This window comes from Lissotriton helveticus, chromosome 5_1 (genome assembly GCF_964261635.1).
Source record: "Lissotriton helveticus chromosome 5_1, aLisHel1.1, whole genome shotgun sequence".
Lineage (NCBI taxonomy): Eukaryota > Metazoa > Chordata > Amphibia > Caudata > Salamandridae > Lissotriton > Lissotriton helveticus.
In genome coordinates, this window is record NC_136065.1 from 1,092,926,627 (window position 1) to 1,092,945,376 (window position 18,750).

The window sequence follows — 18,750 nt, forward strand, 5'->3', positions numbered from 1 at the left end:
TTGATAGGTCATATCTGTGCCACTGATCTTGTTTGAGAACCAAAGCAACCCATTTATTTTATTTACCTGCATTAATATTTCCATCAGAAACGTATCTACCATGCTTCTAATAGAAACTTGACAACACAGTGAAACCCTCCAGCAAGAAAAAACATTTGGGTAGTGAAAGTTTTAAACACATTGCTGTCCTTGAACAATTTCAAGAATACCTTTTCACCTTTCTAATTCCACTTGTGCATTAGTCTTTCCTGGTTTGGTAAATGTGTTTTAAATCTTAATATTGGTGGAACATAAGTCAATTCTTGAGTGGGTTGTTGGTTATGCTTGGTGCTTCTTTGATAGGGAACAGAGAGCTTGCACAGTGATGAGGAATTTCAGATTGCATACACAAAGTAAATAATATTTCATCTGATGATGTATATTTAGACTTCACCTCTGAGGTAGAGAGAAACCAGTGGTCAGTAGAGGGCTGCCAAATAATGTCACTCACTGCCTGAATTTCCAAGAACCATGTAGTAAGCAATTCATTGCCTAGCGTGGACAAAGTTTCTCCATTCATAGTGTGGCTGAGCTCATCATTGAAGGGAAAGGACTGATATGTGGATACCTGCACACCCAATTCAAGAAACAAGCAAAATGAGCAATAGCTCCAGGGTCCTCTGGTAAAATGATCTCTTTATCTCTTTCTCAGATATGTCTCCTTTTGTATCTCAACCTCACTTCTGCTTCACCTACTTCTAACCATGTCTTTCTCTGCCTAGTCACACATCTACATTTCTCTGTACCGCATCTCGTTTATTCTAGCATCTCTATCCATCTTCCTGATCTTATCCCTTTTTACCTCTCTATACTTGTTTGTCTACCTCCTTCTAACCTACACTTCCTCTAACTCCTCTCTGTTTCTCTCCTTCGAGCTCTCCTCTTCACCTCTCATCTACCTACCTCACCAGTCCTTAAATCCCTTCCTTTCTCTCTATTTCATTTCTCTATCTACCCCTCTAACTACTTATTTTACCTGTCCCTACCACCCTTTACATCTTTTTATCTGCCACATCTATCTTTGTTTCATGCTTCTTTCCTTACTTCACCTCACTTCTTCTAGCTCACTGCTGTTTTTCACTTCTTCTAGCTCACTCCAGTTTCTTTCCTTCTCTCTGTTTCTCTGTGTACCGACCCCAGCGCACTTTATATTAGATCCGTTTACCGCAACTCTTTCTGAAACAGACGTCTCTGTATTTCTGTCTCTACCTTGCCTCTCTCTCTCTGCCACTCTGAGCCCACTGCCCACCTCTCTACATCTCTACCCTCCCATGTAACTGATCTCTATAGCTCACCCCCCTCTCTCTCTCTGTCCCTTACTGCTGTTTACGACCCACCTTCCGCTATCTAGCCTTCTTTTACTTCACCTCTCTAACAGCCTCATCTCTCTTGAGCTCACCTCCATATACCTTGCCTCTTTCTGCCTTTACTCTCTACCTCTCCACATCCTCACCTCTCACCACACTCACTACCTCATCTTTCTCCATGTCCCCTTTCTCTTTCTCACTACTTAACCATTTACATCAACATTAATTCCTTGTCTTAGCACCCCTTCTTTCTTAATCTGTTCATTCTACTTCACAGTTCTCAATACCTTCCTTCTTTATCTCTACCTCTTTCTCGACCCATAGGTTTGTTTCTCTACCATTACCTCCCAGTCTCTCATTTCTCTATACCGCCTTCTGTCTTTCAATTCACTATCTCAACCTCACCCCTCACTCAATCTCTTACACAACTTTATTCTGCTCATCACTGTTTCTACCTGTCTGCCTCAGCACACTTTCCACTTCATACTCTCTCTACCTTTCTATCATCCTCACCTTTCAATCTGTCTCTCCTGTTTGTCTCTAATTAACCTCTTTTCTATCTACACCTAACCTTGTTCTGCCCTTCACACCTATCACTCTAACATTCTCTGCATTGCTAATTTCTTTACCTGACTTTCTACACCTTGTTTCTGATTTTCCCCATCTGTCTACCCTTCCAGTCTCTTTTCCTGTACTGTGTACCTCTGTATGCAGTCTCACTACCTCACTTGTCTACCCATTCCACTCTTTGCATGTAGCTCTCTTTAATTAACCTCCTTCTGTGTTATCTCTGTCTGTAACTCACATTCTGTTTACTCCATGTCTCTCCTTCTCTCTACATTTCCTTTTCCCTCTCTAATTTTCTCTGCCTCACTCTGAAACCTTACTTCCTCTTTCTGTCTCCCTTTCTTTCGGGCTTCTTCGTCTTCCTCTCTTAACCTTGTGCCTCCCCTACCTCGTTTCGCTCTCTAACTCATATCCATCACTGCTTCTTTTCTACCTCTTTTTCAAGTCTCTTGTTATACTATTCTATTTACCCGTGTGTTTCCCTCCCATTTCTCGGACTCAGCAAAGCCTGGAGGACCCTGGGTAGCCAGAGAAGTTTGGAGATGGTAAGATGAGAGGGAGGTCTATGAAGGGGAGCAGAATTAAGGAGATTCTGTACCTTTGAATTTCCCAAGTGTCAGACTGGATACAGAAGATTTTTCTTTGAGCAACACCCCTGCGTGCGTTAGGTGGCATTGGTTGGCTCCGCGTGATGTCGTCCGCATTGTCCATGCTGTAGTGACATCCGCTTCACCTATAAAGGCACCACCTTCGCGCTCTGACATCAATTCTTTACTTTCTCATCGCTAGTCATCGCAGATTCGTGTAGAGCGCTACCCTCTGTCACTTTTTGACTGGCTATTTTCGACATTTTGTCGACCCCCTTTTTGGTGTGTAGGTTTTTTCCATCTTGTCCAAAAAGACTTCTGGTTTCCAACCGTGTGACGCCTGTCAATGCACCATGTCAGTTACGGACTCACACCTGATTTGCCTTTGGTGCCTGGAGCAAGACCACCACTGGAAGTCGTGCTCTGACTGCCGGGCAATGGCTCCAGAAGCTTTGAGGGAGCGCTCACTAAAGGTGCTTGTGTCACCGTGCACTGTACCACATCGCTCTCTTCAGAGGTCTTGTTCACGGTCCCAGTCGAGAGGAAGGTCCGGGCACTGCTCCGGGAGTCCCAAGTGTTAGTCCTCCCACTCAGTCATCGAGTAGGTCAGGTAAGAGGCACAAAAAACATAAGAAGTCGAAGTGGGCTTTGACTTCTCTCCAGCCAACGGAGGAGTGTCTGCGTTCTAGGCCTCATTCTTCTGAATCTTCACCTGGGTCGGCTCCGTGCTTAACCGCCTTTCCAAGAGCCGGAGTGTCCCCCGCCCAACTTAAGGAATTTTATGATGCCATGTGATTCATATTTGGGTGACGTGACCCTACTGGTGTGCCTTTGGGCCCTGGAAACACTCAGGAGGCTCCACTGGGTTCTGCACCGGCGGCTCTGGCGCCCGTGATGCCCCCCCCCCCCCCCCCGCATGGATTCGGCAATGGATCTAGACCAATGCCATTCATGCCATTGCAACCTTCCCCAGCCCTGACACAGACTCTTGACGCTTTCTGGCGCTCCCAGCGATGCCAGCCCCATTCTAATCCCTGACGACCCAGAACCGTATCAGCGTCTAGCGATACCGACAGAACCCTTAGGTCCTAGGTCATTTCTTCACCCTTATTCTGTAGAGCTTGGAATGGAGGAATATTGAGAGGGGTTGCTGGACCCTTTACAAGAACAGACTTACGGAGAAATGGACTTCTATGAGGAACTGGGTGAGGCCAGTGGACTAGATACCTCCCAGATTCTGGCCTGCTTTCTCCCTCTACCGTGGCTACAGAGGAGGGAGCATCATATGCTATGGGGGTTCAAAGGGCAGCTGAGGTTCTGGGCCTTCAGCTCACTTCTGTGGTGGTCAAGACTAATATCCTGACAGAGCCTTTGCAGCCAAGTGTCTCCTCTTTGGTTTGCTTGCTGCCCTTCAACGAGGCCTTAACTGATGTCCTACTGGGAACATGGCCCAAGCCCAGCACAGGGGCTCCTGTGAATAGGACAATCGCCTGCTGCCATCACTATGTACCGGGTGACCCAAATTTCCTCACCAGCTACCCTACCCCAGAGAGCTTGGTGGTCCAAGCCTCTACCTCCCTCGGTGGACTGTATGATCTAATACCACGTTTATTCTCCGCGGGGAATCACAACACGGTCGTTATCACAACCGCGTTGCGATTCCGCATACCATTACTCCGCAAGTCGTAACAACGACTTGCGGAGGGGGGGGCGCTGGAAGTTGGAATAGTATAATTTACTATTCCAACTCCAGTCTATGCGGACACTAGGGAAGGTGTTGGATTTTAAATCCAACACCCCCCCCCCCCCCCCTCCTCCGCAAGTCGTTGTTCCGACTTGCGGAGTAATGGTATGCGGAATCACAACGTGGTCGTGATAACGACCGCGTTGTGATTCCCCGCGGAGATAATGTTTAGTTATAAACGTTGTTTACCCCCTCGGTGCATTCCCTTCTGCACCCCAGATAGGAAATCCAGGAGGCTGGACAGCTGAGTTAAGAAAATGTTTTCTTCTGCTATCCTTGCATTGTGTTCGGTGAACACTGCATGCTTATTGGGCCTTTACTCCCACTTCTTGTGAGAAACGGTTGTGCAAGTGCTGCCACAGATCCTGGAGGAGGCCTGGACAGTCCTCTCCCAAGCAGTATCAGACAGGAGGGATACTGCAAAGTTCACCATTCATTGTTGTCTTGACAAAATAGACATGCTGGGCAGAGCGATTTCATAGACAGTGGCTGTTCGATGCCATGCCTGGTTGAGGACTTTTGGCTTTTCAGGGGATGTCCAGGTCTTTCTTATGGACATGCCTTTTGATGGCACTCATCTTTTTGGAGACAAGGCGCTTGAGCGCTTTAAGGACTCACAGGACATGGCCAAGTCCTTGGGCCTCGAAGTGGCCAAACGTCCCGGTCTGACCTTCCGCCCCACGGAAGGGGCTTTTAGCCATGCCAGCCATAGCTCAGCTACAAGTCCGCACAAGTTCAGCAACCTCTGCACATCCACGGGCGGGGCTCGTTCCGGCCCCTTGCGTCAGGCGGCCAGAGGTCGGATCAGACCCCACCCTCCCTGCAGCCTAAGCCTTCAAACCTTCCTAGTTTTGCCCTTCCAGTTCATGGGAGGTCAGTTGGTGGCAGGATCAGCAATCACCTCTACAACTAGCAGAACATCACTTCGGACAGGTGGGTTCTCCCACTAATCCGAAGGGGCTACTCCTTCCCCTTCAAGATTACCCCTCCCACCATGATTCCATCTTATGACCGGCTGACGGTGGTTTACCTAACTTTGCTTCAGGAGGATATTCAGGCTATGATACTGGGATGTATGACGTTACAACGCATGCTTTTACCACGCATGCTGTTACAACGCAGTTTTTACAATGCAAACCTTTACAACGCATAGCGCTTTGGGGTGCTGGATAGTGAATAGTTTAATTTACTATTCCAACTCCAGTCCCCGTGGACACTAGGGAAGGTGTTGGATAGTAAATTAAATCTATTCCCTATCCTAGAGCGCCCCCCAGCACAATGCGTTGTAATGGTTTTCGTTGTAAAACCTGCGTTGTAAAAGCACTGCGTTGTAAAAGTTTCGTTGTAAAGGATGTTTCCCATGATACTGATGTTTCAGCCTCTATCCTGAATTTTGGTAAGAATGACTCAAAGGCTGCTGGGCATCCTGCTTGTGACACATGCCAGATGGCTTATGCAGGCTCTATAGTGGGCCTTGTAGTTTCAGTGGGTGCAGCATCAGGGGAATCTCTCCGACCTGGTTCAGATCTCTGATGGAACCGCACAGGACCTGCAGTGGTAGCTGACCCACGGCGATTGTGTCCGAGGCAGACCTCTCTCCCGTCCCCCAACAGATCACACAGTAGTGAGAGATGCATCACTCCTGGGATGGGGCGGCCATCTGGGAGAGGTGGAGATCAGAGGCCTCTGGTCTCCGGCGTAATCTGGACTCCACATCAGCTTGCTGTAGCTCCAAGTGATTCATTTGGCATTGAAAGCTTTTCTTCCTTCATTCAAGGGAAAGCTTGTTCAGGTGTTCACGGACAACACCACCGCCATGCGGTACTGCAACAAACCGGGCAGGGTGGGGTCGTGGACCGTTTGGCAAGAGGCCCTGTATCTTTGAACTTGGCTGGAACAGCTGGGCATATCCCTGGTATTTAAACCCTTGTAAATTCTTTGAATGCCTGGGTGTACAAACTTAGCCGTCAATGCCTAGCGGATCATGAATGGTGGCTCCATCCGGAGGTGGCACAAGGTCTCTTTCAACAGTGACGAGCGCATTGGTTAGATCTGTTCGCCTCCTCCTAGAACGCGCAATGTCTGTAGTTTTTCGCACTGGAGTTTCCAAGCGGCTCTTGCTCGGAGATGCTTTTCCTCTTGAGTAGAGCTCAGGCCTCCTATACTCCTTTCCGCCCGTAACACTCCTGTCCAGAGTGCTCAAGAAGATCAGGACAGACTGGGCCCAAGTCATTTGTGTCTCTGGACTGGGCACGGAGAGTCTGGTATCCCGAGCTTCTCCAATTGAACTTCAATCTTCCGATCAGGCCGCCTTTTCTGGAGGATCTTCTGTTCAGCAGCAAAGGAGGGTCCTCCACCCAAACCTGTCAACTCTACTCCTTCTTATGTGGATTTTCAGCAGCGGCAGTTGACAGCATTTGACCTTTTTCCAGAAGTTTGCAATGTTATTTTGGTGGCCAGTCGGCTTTCCACCAGGACGGTGTATGCCTGCAGAAGGAAAAAAATTGTAACGTTATATACAGAAAGCTTTATTGATCCTCTTTCTGCTTCCTTTTCTCAAGTTTTGCTTTTTATTTTGAACCTTGCCCAGCAGGGCTGTCCAACTGGCACTCTCAAAGGGTACCTTTCGGCCCAGTCTGCCTTCCTGAGGTTGCCAGACCAACCCTCATTATTGATGTGTGCTTCATTCAAACCTCTGCACAACTGCCCCCTCTGGCTGCTTACCATCAAAACTGCCTTTTTTGAGGCAATCACATCTGCCAGGAGTGTGAGCAAATTGCGGGCTTTGTCATACAAGCCTCCTTACCTGACAAACTGGTGCTTCGCACTAGGGCCTCTTTCCTCCTGACAGTGGTAACACCATTCCATGCGAGGCAATCTGTCACCGTTCCCACTTTCTCGCGCATCCTTGTAAAGAAGAGGAGCAACTCCACCATCTGGACCCAAAAAGAGCTTTGTTGTTCTACTTTAACTGAACTAAAGAGTTCTGGTGGACACCCAACTCTTCATGGGGTATGTTGGAATGAAGAAAGGTCTTGAGGTGCAGAAGAGGACTATCTCGCAATGGATCGTCCTCTGCATCAAAATCTGCGACACTTTGGCCAAAAAGCAGCCTCCTGAAGACTCACTCCACCAAATCTAAAGCTGCTACCACGGTGTTGCAGCATGAAGTTCCAGCCCTTGACATTTGTCAGGCCGCAGCAGGGGCATCCCTGCACACGTTTCCCAAGCACTACTGCATGGACAGTCAAGTCCCCAGGGATGGCCTTTTTGGCCGCTCTGTTTTGCAGGACTTCCTAGTATAAACTTTTCCGCAGTCCCTCCTCTCGGGATGATATTGATTGGGTATCTATTCAAAGGTAAGGAATCTGCAGCTAGAGGTCTCTATCAGATGAAGAAGTTTGTTACATTCAGTAACGCCTTATCTGGTATAGACATGATGTAGCCACAGATTTCTTACCGACTCACCCTTCCTCCCCACACTGTAGACCGGTTTCTAGGGTCAGGGCTGATCCCTTTCAGTGCCCTAGTTGTTCAGAAACATCATCGTCAATGCATGTCATGGCTCCACGCTCCTAGCATGTCAAATCATGAAAAGTACTTACGTCAGCGTGCTGCGTTGGTGCCTATGTAGGTGACGCTGATGTCACTATGGCGCCGACATCACACAGGGCCGACCGACGCCACCTACCAGTGCACAGGGGTATTGCTCAAAGAAAAATCATCCGGATCAAGTCTCACGTCTGGGAAATTCAAAGGTAAGGAATCTACGGCTGGATCATGTCTCTACCAGATAAGGCATTATCAAAGGTAAGTAATTTGTCCATTACGAACCAGGTCTCTAAATGGCCAAATTACCATATCTTTCTAACAATGCGGAATCAGGTTGGTTAGTCATTGTATTAAATATATTGTTGCTGCAAGACAAAACAATTCAAAATCAAGTAGCAACAAGAAATGTCTTTATCCCAGCTTGTTTATCTTTGCTTTTTGTACTGTTTCGCTGATTGGTGCTGGGCAGCTTGACCTTACGGCTACATATGCATGGTCCTGTTTCTAAAAGTTTACGGTATATTTCAATATCATTTGACATCTTGAGGGTTTGGGTTAACTGAAAATGGGAAATACATTCAAAATCGTTCTGAAAAGGGACCCTGAAAGTAGGTCATGTGCATGTCCCAAAAATTCTTAAGATGGCTGTGAATACACATGAGTATTAAGATCTCATATTTGAGCTACTAAAACACTGCAAGGATATAAAGAAAAAGTGCAAATCTTTCTTGGATGGAAGAAGTATGAGAAGTAAGGGGTCATATTGTGCCTATAAGTGGTGCTGCTAATTTCAGGAGGGTTATGGGTTATGATGCTGTGTGAGGGTAGTATGTTTATACTAACACTGCTCATCTATTTAGCAGCGGTACAAAGAACTGTGAAGGCAAATACAAAATAGAAAGAGTTGGTGCCATGATGCATTTTGTGTTTTTTCTTTAAGCAGGCGCAAAAGCATACCCAGGATACGGCTCCGAGGCTGCAGGTTTCTTCCGATTTCACCTGGGACGTCAGTTTGAACACCTTAAAGGTTGTCCAGCCAGACGAGAGAGAAGCAGATAGCTCAGACAGCGACGAGGATGAAGAACAACAATCCAAGGTGCATTGGTTAACAAATAGATTACAGTATACAGTATTGATGTTATTTAACCACGATTTGCATGTTTTTCTTCTCACTTTGAATCCGATAAGTTGATGTAAAACGACCACCACAGTTTGTTTGGATTTAGACTTGTGCATTTTTTTGCAATGAAATGTTCATCTTGGGGGTCAGTGTAGAGGTGGTCTTACATAATAAAAAAAGGATAATTGCTTATAGCTTGTCTGACATCTTCACTCGTTTTTAAGTGTATTTGCCTTCTTTTTTCAAAGTGCAAGGAAGGAAAGCATTGATGTCTCTGTTTAAGAAATGAAAGTAGCTAGTATACGTCTGAACTATCAAAGCGGCAAAGATTATGACAATATAAACCCTAGAAGAAAATCAAGATTACAAACAATTGTACCTTTAAGACAGTGGCACTTGGAGTAATAGTAGTTGGAGAAACTGCAGTTTCATTACAAACGTCATGCTAGGGCTCCATGCCAATGCTAGGATCAGTAATGTATTGTGTTCTAAAAGTTTATCTTTATACATTTAAGCTAATTTTCCCTAAGAGGTGTTGACCCAGGCAACATAAATAGAGCTACTTGTATGTCCTAGATCGTTCCCTTTCTCAACATTGCAGGTACTCTGCTACCAAGTGGCAAGACCAGAAAATACATTCATAGCTGTTAATTCAAAGCTCTTACAACAGCACTCATAAACGTGTCATATGGCGGTTCCTTTTTTCCCCATGTGCATTATGTATCAGAACCTAATTCTCTTACCAGTTTCCCAGTGCAATGTTGACTTCTGATACACTTTGAAACTTTTAATTTTATTTGCATGTTTTTCCATTGGCCTTTATTTTTTTAACTCCGTTAGCTTGCACATTTTCAGCTTTTAGTCATGTGTGTTATGTAACCTACATTTTCACCATCTGGGCCTAATAATCTCTGCTTATCTTGTTGGGCAAGAGCCTTCTGGTGCTTCCATTGTTATGAGGTTCTTACAGGTCCACCTTGGTCGGGTGTACACTAATGGTACAACTATCCAGCGCATGCTTTGACATTCACCCGTAGGAAGTAGATTTAGGAGGAGCTCTCACTAGCACACTTTATTTCATTGAGATAGTAAGGCCTTCTACTCTGGGAACTTGAAGGTCACATTCATAGTCCTGTTTCTGGAAGATACATTTCTCACATCCAAATAAAGAACTCCAATCTCTCTTGGTCAATGGGTTCTCCAGGGATACACTCATTTCCAGCTTAAAAGACTGGTGCATTGCCTTGTCTAGCTAAAATCTTCATTTTTGCATAGAGGTCCGAGTTGTCCCCTATGATTATCCTGTCCTCTGTGGGTGTGGTGATGCAAGCCCACTGTATCAAGTGATCTGAAAGAGACACGTTAGTATTAGATTCCTTACCTTAGAATATCCCCAGGCGTCAGACTGGATCCGGAAACTTTTGCGTAGCAGTACCCTTGCGCGTCGGTAGGCGTCGTCTGCGGCTCCGCGTCCGTCGTCGGCGTCGTGGGCGCCGTGATGACGTCGTCGGAGTACTTAGACGCCGCCTCCGCGTGCTGACGTCAGTTCTTCTTTTTTCCGCACCAGCAAGCGCAGATCTGGAAAAAGCAGTAACCCTAGTCAATTTTTGACTACCTTTTTGATCACTTTTTGATTGTTATTTCGAGTCTCTCGACTCCGAACGGTGCCGTAGGGATGCCCGGCTTCAAGCACTGTGACGATTGCGACCGCCTGATGTCGGTCACGGATCCTCACCGCGTCTGTTTGTCTTGTCTGGGCGTCGACCACGACGACAAGGCCTGCTCCGACTGCCGGGCCCTCTCTTCGAAAGCCAGGCGGGAGCGGTCCCGCAGGCGACTCGAACTCCGGCAGTTGGTCCCGCGCCGCGAGAGGTCCCGATCCCATGGGAGGTCGAGGGACAGGTCGCGGGCTCGGAGCCACCACAGTTCCGAGGGTAGGCCGCACTCCTCCGGGTCGAAGTCGTCGTCAGGTAAGAGGCACAAGAAGTCCAAGCGGCATCATCGCTCTTCGGACTCCCCCCCCGACGCTCGCACGACGCGGCCGGGGTTTCGGGTGACACCACCCACGCGGCTCCGTCGGAGTCGCGGGCGACGCGTGCAGCTCCATACCCTCCGGTCCCTGGGCTGAACGCGACGCAGGAGGAGATGGAGCGCTTCCTCATGGCCATGAGGAAACTCTCTGCTCCGGCGGGCTCCGCGGCGCCTTCGGGCCCAGCGGACCCGTCTGGGGCCCCTAGTGGGTCGGCGGCTCCGGCCCCGACGCCGTCGGGTGCTTTGGCCCCGACGCCGCCGGTGCCTTCGGGCCCGGCGCCGGGGGGTTCAGTTGTCCCGGCGCCGCCGGTGCCTTCGGGTCCGGCGCCGCAGGACTCCGCTGGCCCTCCTTCGGGATCGGGTTCTTCGCCGGTGGATCTTACGGCCTCCCCGGCGTCGGACCCGCAGGTGTCGCCTCCGGCGCCGTCCTCGGGCGGCGCCGTCCCCGGTTCCACCTTCGTTCCTGTTCAGTCGTCGGGACGGCCCCGATGGGCGCCGCTCCAGACGCCGTTGGGTGAATTTCACTTTTATGAACAGGCCCCATTAGTTGAGAACCCTGGGTTTCAGGAGATGGGTGATGATGAGGACTGGGAGGGGTCTGAGGACCCTCTGACCAGGGAGTGTCAGTCTCATGAGGACTGGACAGGAGACCTTGGGGAGGCCAGTGGCCTGGACACCTCTCCAGACACTGGTTTTGTCTCCCCTCCTACCGTGGCTTCGGAGGAGGGGGCAACCTATAGTGTGGTGCTGATGAGGGCTGCCAAGGCCTTGGGCCTTGAGCTCCCCGTCGCGGCCGTGAGGACTAACCTCCTCACTGAGGTCCTTAAACCGCAGTCAAGCTCGGCCGAGCCTCTGCTGCCCTTTAATGAGGCCTTGACCGACGTTCTTCTGGGCACTTGGTCCAAGCCCGCTACGGGTTCGCCCGTAGATAGGAACGTGGCCAGACGCCACCGCCCAGCCCCGGGCGACCCATGTTTCCTTGCCTCCCACCCTACCCCCGAGAGCCTGGTCATCCAGGCCTCCAATTCCCAGACCGCATTCCCGTCGGCCCCGCCCGACAGGGAATCCAAGAGGTATGACCAGTATGGGAAGAAGATCTTCTCATCCCTTAGTCTAGGCCTGCGGTCTTCCAACACCGCCTGCCTCTTGGGACGTTACACCCACTCTGTGTGGGATAAGGTCGCGGAAGTGCTGCCAGAGTGTCCATTGGAGGTACGGGCAAACTCGGCCAAGCCCTTGTGGAGGGCCGGGATGCAGCCAAGTATTCCATCAGGTGTGGGCTGGATACCACCGACTCGCTGGGTAGAGCGATGGCAACGACGGTGGCGGTCAGACGCCACGCCTGGCTGAGGGCCGCCAACTTCTCGGCTGATGTCCAGAGCACGCTCATGGACATGCCGTTCGATGGCCGTCGCCTCTTTGGCGACAAGGCAGACCATGCGCTTGAGCGCTTTAAGGACTCCAAGGCTACGGCCAAGGCCTCTCGGGCCAGCGCCAGCAATCGGCTGCCTTTCACTCCTTTCGTGGCCACGGAAGGGGTGCGCCCGCACGTGCCGCCAGCCACGCTCCGCAGGGCAATACCCAACGCGGTGGCGGCCGTGGGAACCGCCGTCCGGGCGGTCGGGGGCAGCGGCGAGGTCAGTCCACACCTTCCCCCGCAGCATCCGCCTCAAAACCCTCCTAGTCCGTGCTTTCAGGCCCATGTGACGCCAGTGGGGGGCAGGGTTCGCCATCACCACCTCCACTGGCGCACTGTCACTTCGGACAGGTGGGTGCTGCAGATCGTCCGAAGGGGCTATTCCCTCCCCTTCGAGGCGACTCCTCCGGCCATGCCACCGCAGAACCACCGTGTATCGGGGGATCACTTGCGACTTCTGCAGGAGGAAGTTACGGCCCTCTTGGCCAAGGGGGCCATCGAGCGCGTTCCTGGGCCAGAAGTAGGGTGTGGTTGCTACTCCCACTACTTTCTGGTACCCAAGAAGGGCAAAGGGGGCCTACGCCCTATCTTGGATCTACGGAACGTCAACGGCTTCCTCCGGAAGGAGAAGTTCAAGATGCTGACACTGGCTCAGGTCCTAGCTGCCCTGGACCCGGGAGACTGGATGGTAGCGTTGGACTTGCAGGACGCTTATTTCCACATCCCTGTCCTGCCGGCCCACCGACGCTACCTGCGGTTCACGGTTGGCCACGAGCACTTTCAGTTTACCGTGCTCCCCTTCGGCCTTACCAGCATCCCACGGGTGTTCACGAAGGTGATGGCGGTGGTCGCAGCTCATCTGCGCAGGTTCGGGGTTTCAGTCTTCCCCTACCTGGACGACTGGCTGTTGAAGGCGGGCTCGCCCCTGACAGTCGTCAGCCACCTCCAGACTACAGCAGATCTCCTGCACCAGCTGGGGTTCTCCATCAATGTGCCAAAGTCACACCTCTGTCCCTCTCAGAAGCTCCTCTTCATCGGAGCGGTTCTGGACTCGGCGCAGTTTCGGGTTTATCCACCCGAACAGCGGGTCCGGGATATTCAGGCTCTGATTCCCATTTTTCAGCCGTTATCCCGGGTCTCGGTCAGGTTGACGCTGCGGCTTCTGGGGCTGATGGCCTCCTGCATCCTTCTGGTGCATCACGCCAGGTGGCGGATGCGGGCTCTGCAGTGGGACCTGAAGTTTCAGTGGGCCCAGCATCAGGGCAATCTGTCCGACCACGTCCTGATCCCGGAGGGCACTGCGAGACCGCTGCAGTGGTGGCTCATGGACCGCGATTGGGTCAGCGGCAGATCCCTCTCCCTTCCCCAACCGGAGCACGTAGTTGTGACGGACGCGTCCCTCCAGGGCTGGGGAGGCCACATGGGAGAGGCGGAGATCAGAGGCCTCTGGTCTCCGGCGGAGGCCCGGCTCCACATCAACCTGTTGGAGTTGCGGGCGATTCCTCTAGCACTGAAGGCATTCCTCCCCTCTGTCCGGGGGAGTGTAGTGCAGGTGTTCACGGACAACACCACCGCCATGTGGTACTGCAACAAACAGGGCGGGGTGGGGTCGTGGACCCTTTCCCAGGAGGCTCTTCGCCTTTGGCAATGGCTGGAACGCCAGGGCGTGACCCTGGTGGCTTAACACCTGGCAGGTTCTCTGAACGCCAGGGCGGACGAGCTCAGCCGTCGGTGCATGATGGATCACGAATGGCGTCTGAACTCGGACGTGGCGCAAGGCCTCTTTCAGCGATGGGGAGAGCCTTGGTTAAATCTATTCGCCACCGAAGAGAACGTGCAATGTCATCAGTTCTGCGCGTTGGAATTTCCAAGGCGGCACTCGCTCGGAGACGCTTTTCGTCGCGAGTGGAGTTGCGGTCTGTTGTACGCCTTTCCGCCTATACCACTTCTACCCAGAGTGCTGAAGAAGATCAAGCGCGACCGGGCCCAAGTCATCCTTGTGGCTCCGGACTGGGCGAGAAGGTACTGGTATCCAGAGCTACTCAATATGTCAGTCGATCCCCCGGTTCGTCTGCCTCTTCAGGAGGACCTTCTGTCGCAGCAGCAGGGGACGGTCCTCCACCCGAGCCTGTCCAGTCTCCACCTCCATGCTTGGAGATTGAGCGGCGACAGTTGAGGCCATTTGACTTGCCTCCTGAAGTCTGTAACGTCATTCTGGCAGCCAGGCGTCCCTCCACGAAGTCGGTATACGCCTGCAGGTGGAACAGATTTGTGGCATGGTGCACAGCAAAGGCTGTGGATCCTCTTGCTGCCCCTCTTTCTGAGGTTCTTCTCTTCCTTCTTTCTCTTGCCCAGCAGGGCTCTGCTCTGGGCACTATCAAGGGCTATCTTTCTGCCCTTTCAGCCTTTCTCAGGCTACCTGATCAGCCTTCTTTGTTCAAGTCCCCTATTGTAAACAGATTTCTTAAGGGCATCACACACACGTTTCCTCCTGTTCCGTTTGGATGCCTCAGTGGGACTTGAACCTGATTCTTACCTTTCTGATGTGCGCTCCCTTTGAGCCACTTCACAACTGTCCTCTTCGCCTTCTGACTTTGAAGACAGCTTTCCTGGTTGCCATCACCTCTGCCAGGAGAGTGAGTGAGCTCCAGGCTCTTTCTTGTACTCCACCTTTCCTTTCTGTCCATCCGGACAAAGTGGTGCTACGTACCAAACCTTCTTTCCTGCCCAAGGTTGTCACGGCCTTCCACATCGGGCAGTCTATCACCTTGCCAACCTTCTTCCCGCCACCGCATCCCTCTAAAGAGGAAAAGCGGCTCCACCGTCTGGACCCAAAACGTGCGCTCTCATTTTATTTGAGTCGCACACGCCAGTTCCGGGTGGATGACCAACTCTTTGTTGGTTACGTGGGCGCTAAGAAGGGGAAAGCGGTGCACAAGAGGACCATCTCCCGGTGGATCATCTTGTGTATCCAGGCATGCTACTCTTTGGCTAGGAAGGAGCCCCCGGCTGGATTGCGGGCTCATTCCACCCGAGCCACGGCGACTACCACTGCCCTGGGCAGGGGTGTGCCCTTACAAGACATCGGTCAGGCAGCTACGTGGGCGTCACTGCACACGTTTGCGAGACACTACTGCCTGGACAGCCAAGTCCGGAGGGATGGCTTCTTTGGCCGTTCCGTCCTCCAGGACTTTCTGGTGTGATTATTGGTTCACAGACCCACCACCGGGGTTGGTATTGCTGGGGTATCTATTCTAAGGTAAGGAATCTAATACTAACGTGTCTCTTTCAGATGCACAAGTTACTACTTGTGTAACGATATATCTGTAAGAGACATTAGTTAGTATTAGATTCCTTACCGACCCACCCATCCTCCCCGTTCTGCGAACCAATATCTAGGGTTAGGGTTGTCCCCTTTCAGGGCCCTAGTTTCAATGGCACCAGTGTTGGTTTTTAACATGGCTCTGCGTTTCTGGCGCGGAAAAGCTGTGTCTAAGAACTGACGTCAGCACGCGGAGGTGGCGTCTAAGTACTCCGACGACGTCATCACGGCGCCCACGACGCCGACGACGGACGCGGAGCCGCAGACGACGCCTACCGACGCGCAAGGGTACTGCTACGCAAAAGTTTCCGGATCCAGTCTGACGCCTGGGGATATTCTAAGGTAAGGAATCTAATACTAACTAATGTCTCTTACAGATATATCGTTACACAAGTAGTAACTTGTGCGCTGAGTAGTCTTCCTGAACTGCATACTTTCTCTCAGTTCTAGTATGACCAGGTATGCCAATCCCCAGACTCCTCCTGAAATCTTTTTGGAGGTTTCACCTCCATTACTGTACAGGTGGTAGGGTAGAGGGCACCCACATGCTCGGGTATGAACAACCTCACATCACAGTGAAGCAGTAGAGGTGCGTTCTCCCAGTGTTTGGCACGCCATCCTTCTCCCCTGAAACACAAAAGATGAAAAGAAGCAAATGCACCAAACCCTGGCGACCTAGCCTTTCGGGCGATACAACCACGTCAGTTTTGTTGAGAATATGCCCCAACTCCAAAGGTGCACACCACTCAGGTATATATGGCTGTGTCACACTCAGATGTCCCATTTTTTGGGAAGAAGAGAGGTGCTGGTTTCTAAAGTACAATTTCAGGGCCCACATGGATCTGTCTCCCTCTGTAAAATCAGCCTGTTTCCTAAAGACTCTGTCTCTTCTGCGTTCAATGCTGGCTGCCTGCTTCTTTTTCCTTCTGTTCAATTCATCTCCATGACAGACATGTGAGGCTCATGTTATCTATGTGACCAGGAGCAGCTGGATCGTGAGTTACCAAACTGTACAAGCGCCTTGAGACCCTCTGGGTGAGTAGTGCGCTATACAAATTTTTGACTGGACTTAACTTGACTTGTACACCGGTCCCCTGGAATCAAATTGCATGCTCTGTCTCCATGCAGCACTCGGGCTTCAGTTTTTACTTCTTCAATGCTCCTAGTGTGAAGCTGAAGGCTATGAAGTTTGTCCTGATCTCTCATCACCCAGTGCAGCTCCCAGTAACTTTAGTGCAGCATTCCAGCAATAGCTCCCCTGTCATGGGCAAGGTTTTGTAAGTATTGAGCTTTGAGAGGCGGCTCACCCACCAGAAGATGAGGACACATATACTGTGTAACCCTATCAGAGCCTGTCCTTGCCCTTCAGGCCCAAGTCTTTAGGAAAGCTCTAAATATCTGGGAAAGCTGTTTTCTTAGGGAGCAATGTCAAACTCCAGGCAAACTAAAACCAACCTACAATACAATTTCCATTTTTTCCCTAGTATCCAGCCTTCATTCATCTTGTTCTCTTGTTGTAAATGCTAGTACACTGAAGGGCAGTTTGCTGTCCTATGACCTGAACAAAATGGCCAAGTATCTTGTGAAATGCATAAAGTACATTTATCAGTCAGGCATGCTGTCCCTCAGGTGTGTTCTCCGTTAAATAGACAAATGCTATCAAAGCCACCTACAGGCTCTATCGTTGGCAGTTGTTTTTACTGGGACTTGTCATAGGGGGTCTAGAACCAAAACGGCTCATGTCCCAGGTCCTCATTGATCCAGCAAATCAGTACCGTTGTGCCCACAGTTGTGGATGACATTTTGTACCTTAAGTTAGAGTCCTCCCTTTTTATTTAAATTGTTAGTTTAGTTCCTGAATCCCCTCAATTTGAGGTATCCTCCGGCATTACATGTACTCGTACCATCACAGTAAAATCAGTCAGTGTGTGCCCCTTTCAGGCTGGTTTGCCAAGTCCATTTTTCCTCATGTAGCCAGCGGTGGCATTCCAGTCTTTCAAGACAGGTACCTCTTTTGTCTTTGGACCACTGAAAGGGGCCTTCTCCTTCAGGATGCAATTGGCCATCAAGGGGGAAATATTTTAGATAGAATAGCATGCCCATTTACACAGCTTTAGCAGACCGCTAGATACATCAGTGGCTTGCCTGGGAATCCGCCCCCCTCCCTGACTCCATCTGAGAAAGCCTACTGCACTCCAATACCATTGTTGGACCCTAATCAGTACAAATCCATTGTTTCTTTTTGTAGTAGTGAAACTCTGTGATCTACAGTTAAAACAGCTGCTCCATTCCTGCCAACTCTGTGTCAGTCACCTTCTGAAGAAAGTCTGAAGAAAGTCTGTCGGTGGTCAAGAGTCTCCCCCTTTCAGGAAGAAGAAAAATGCACATGCTCCCCCAAAGGTGGAAGGAATACTACTCCCATTACTACCTTGCAAGGAGAAAAAGGCAGAAGACACTGTCCTATTTTGCATCTATATAATCTACTTTGGTTCCTCCCTGAGATGCTGATTTTGGTTCAGCATTTGACAGTGCCACAACAGCTGAATGGTGGATCTGATTGATGCCAACACCAGTGGCGGCTGGTGAGATATGAAAGTGATGGGGGCGTAAAAAAATCAGGTCCTGCAGTGATGTTGCCTCGCTAGACCTTATTTTTATTTCCCTGATTTGCCAAGGATATTTCTCCTTTTCAATATGCAATACATTGCTTTTTAACAGGTTTGGATCAATATTAATGACAAGGTGAAACCAGAATATACAATGTAAACATGTAACACTCTTTCTGATTGCTTGCAACATTCCGGCCCACTCCCTCCACTGTGAACGGCATTTCCTACTCTCATCAGGATTAAAGCACATTAACTGAAAATACCCTTCACAGCTCAGAAATGAATTTTCCTTTTTCAGATGCTGCCAGCTACATATCCGTCTCACCAGCAGAAAAAAAACAGTCACTAGCAGTTTTTACAGCACGCACCATACTTCATCAAAAACCGGTGCCAGAAAATGAAAACCTCATCTGCCGGAAATAAAATCCGGAGCAGGTGCTTGGAATGTCAGAACG

General features: G+C 50.3%; 1 protein-coding gene across 3 annotated transcripts in view; it reads left to right on the forward strand.

Moving 5' to 3' along the window:
• The window catches only part of PDCD11 (programmed cell death 11), a 627,216-nt gene that overhangs the window by 591,164 nt on the left and 17,302 nt on the right, over positions 1-18,750 (forward strand). For 2 of the 3 annotated variants that reach the window (XM_078643694.1, XM_078643695.1), the window contains exon 31: positions 8,737-8,892. In XM_078643694.1, coding sequence (XP_078499820.1) covers positions 8,737-8,892 — 156 coding nt within the window. The remainder of the gene's footprint in view (positions 1-8,736; positions 8,893-18,750) is intronic. The other variant, XM_078643696.1, reaches the window with a different exon arrangement.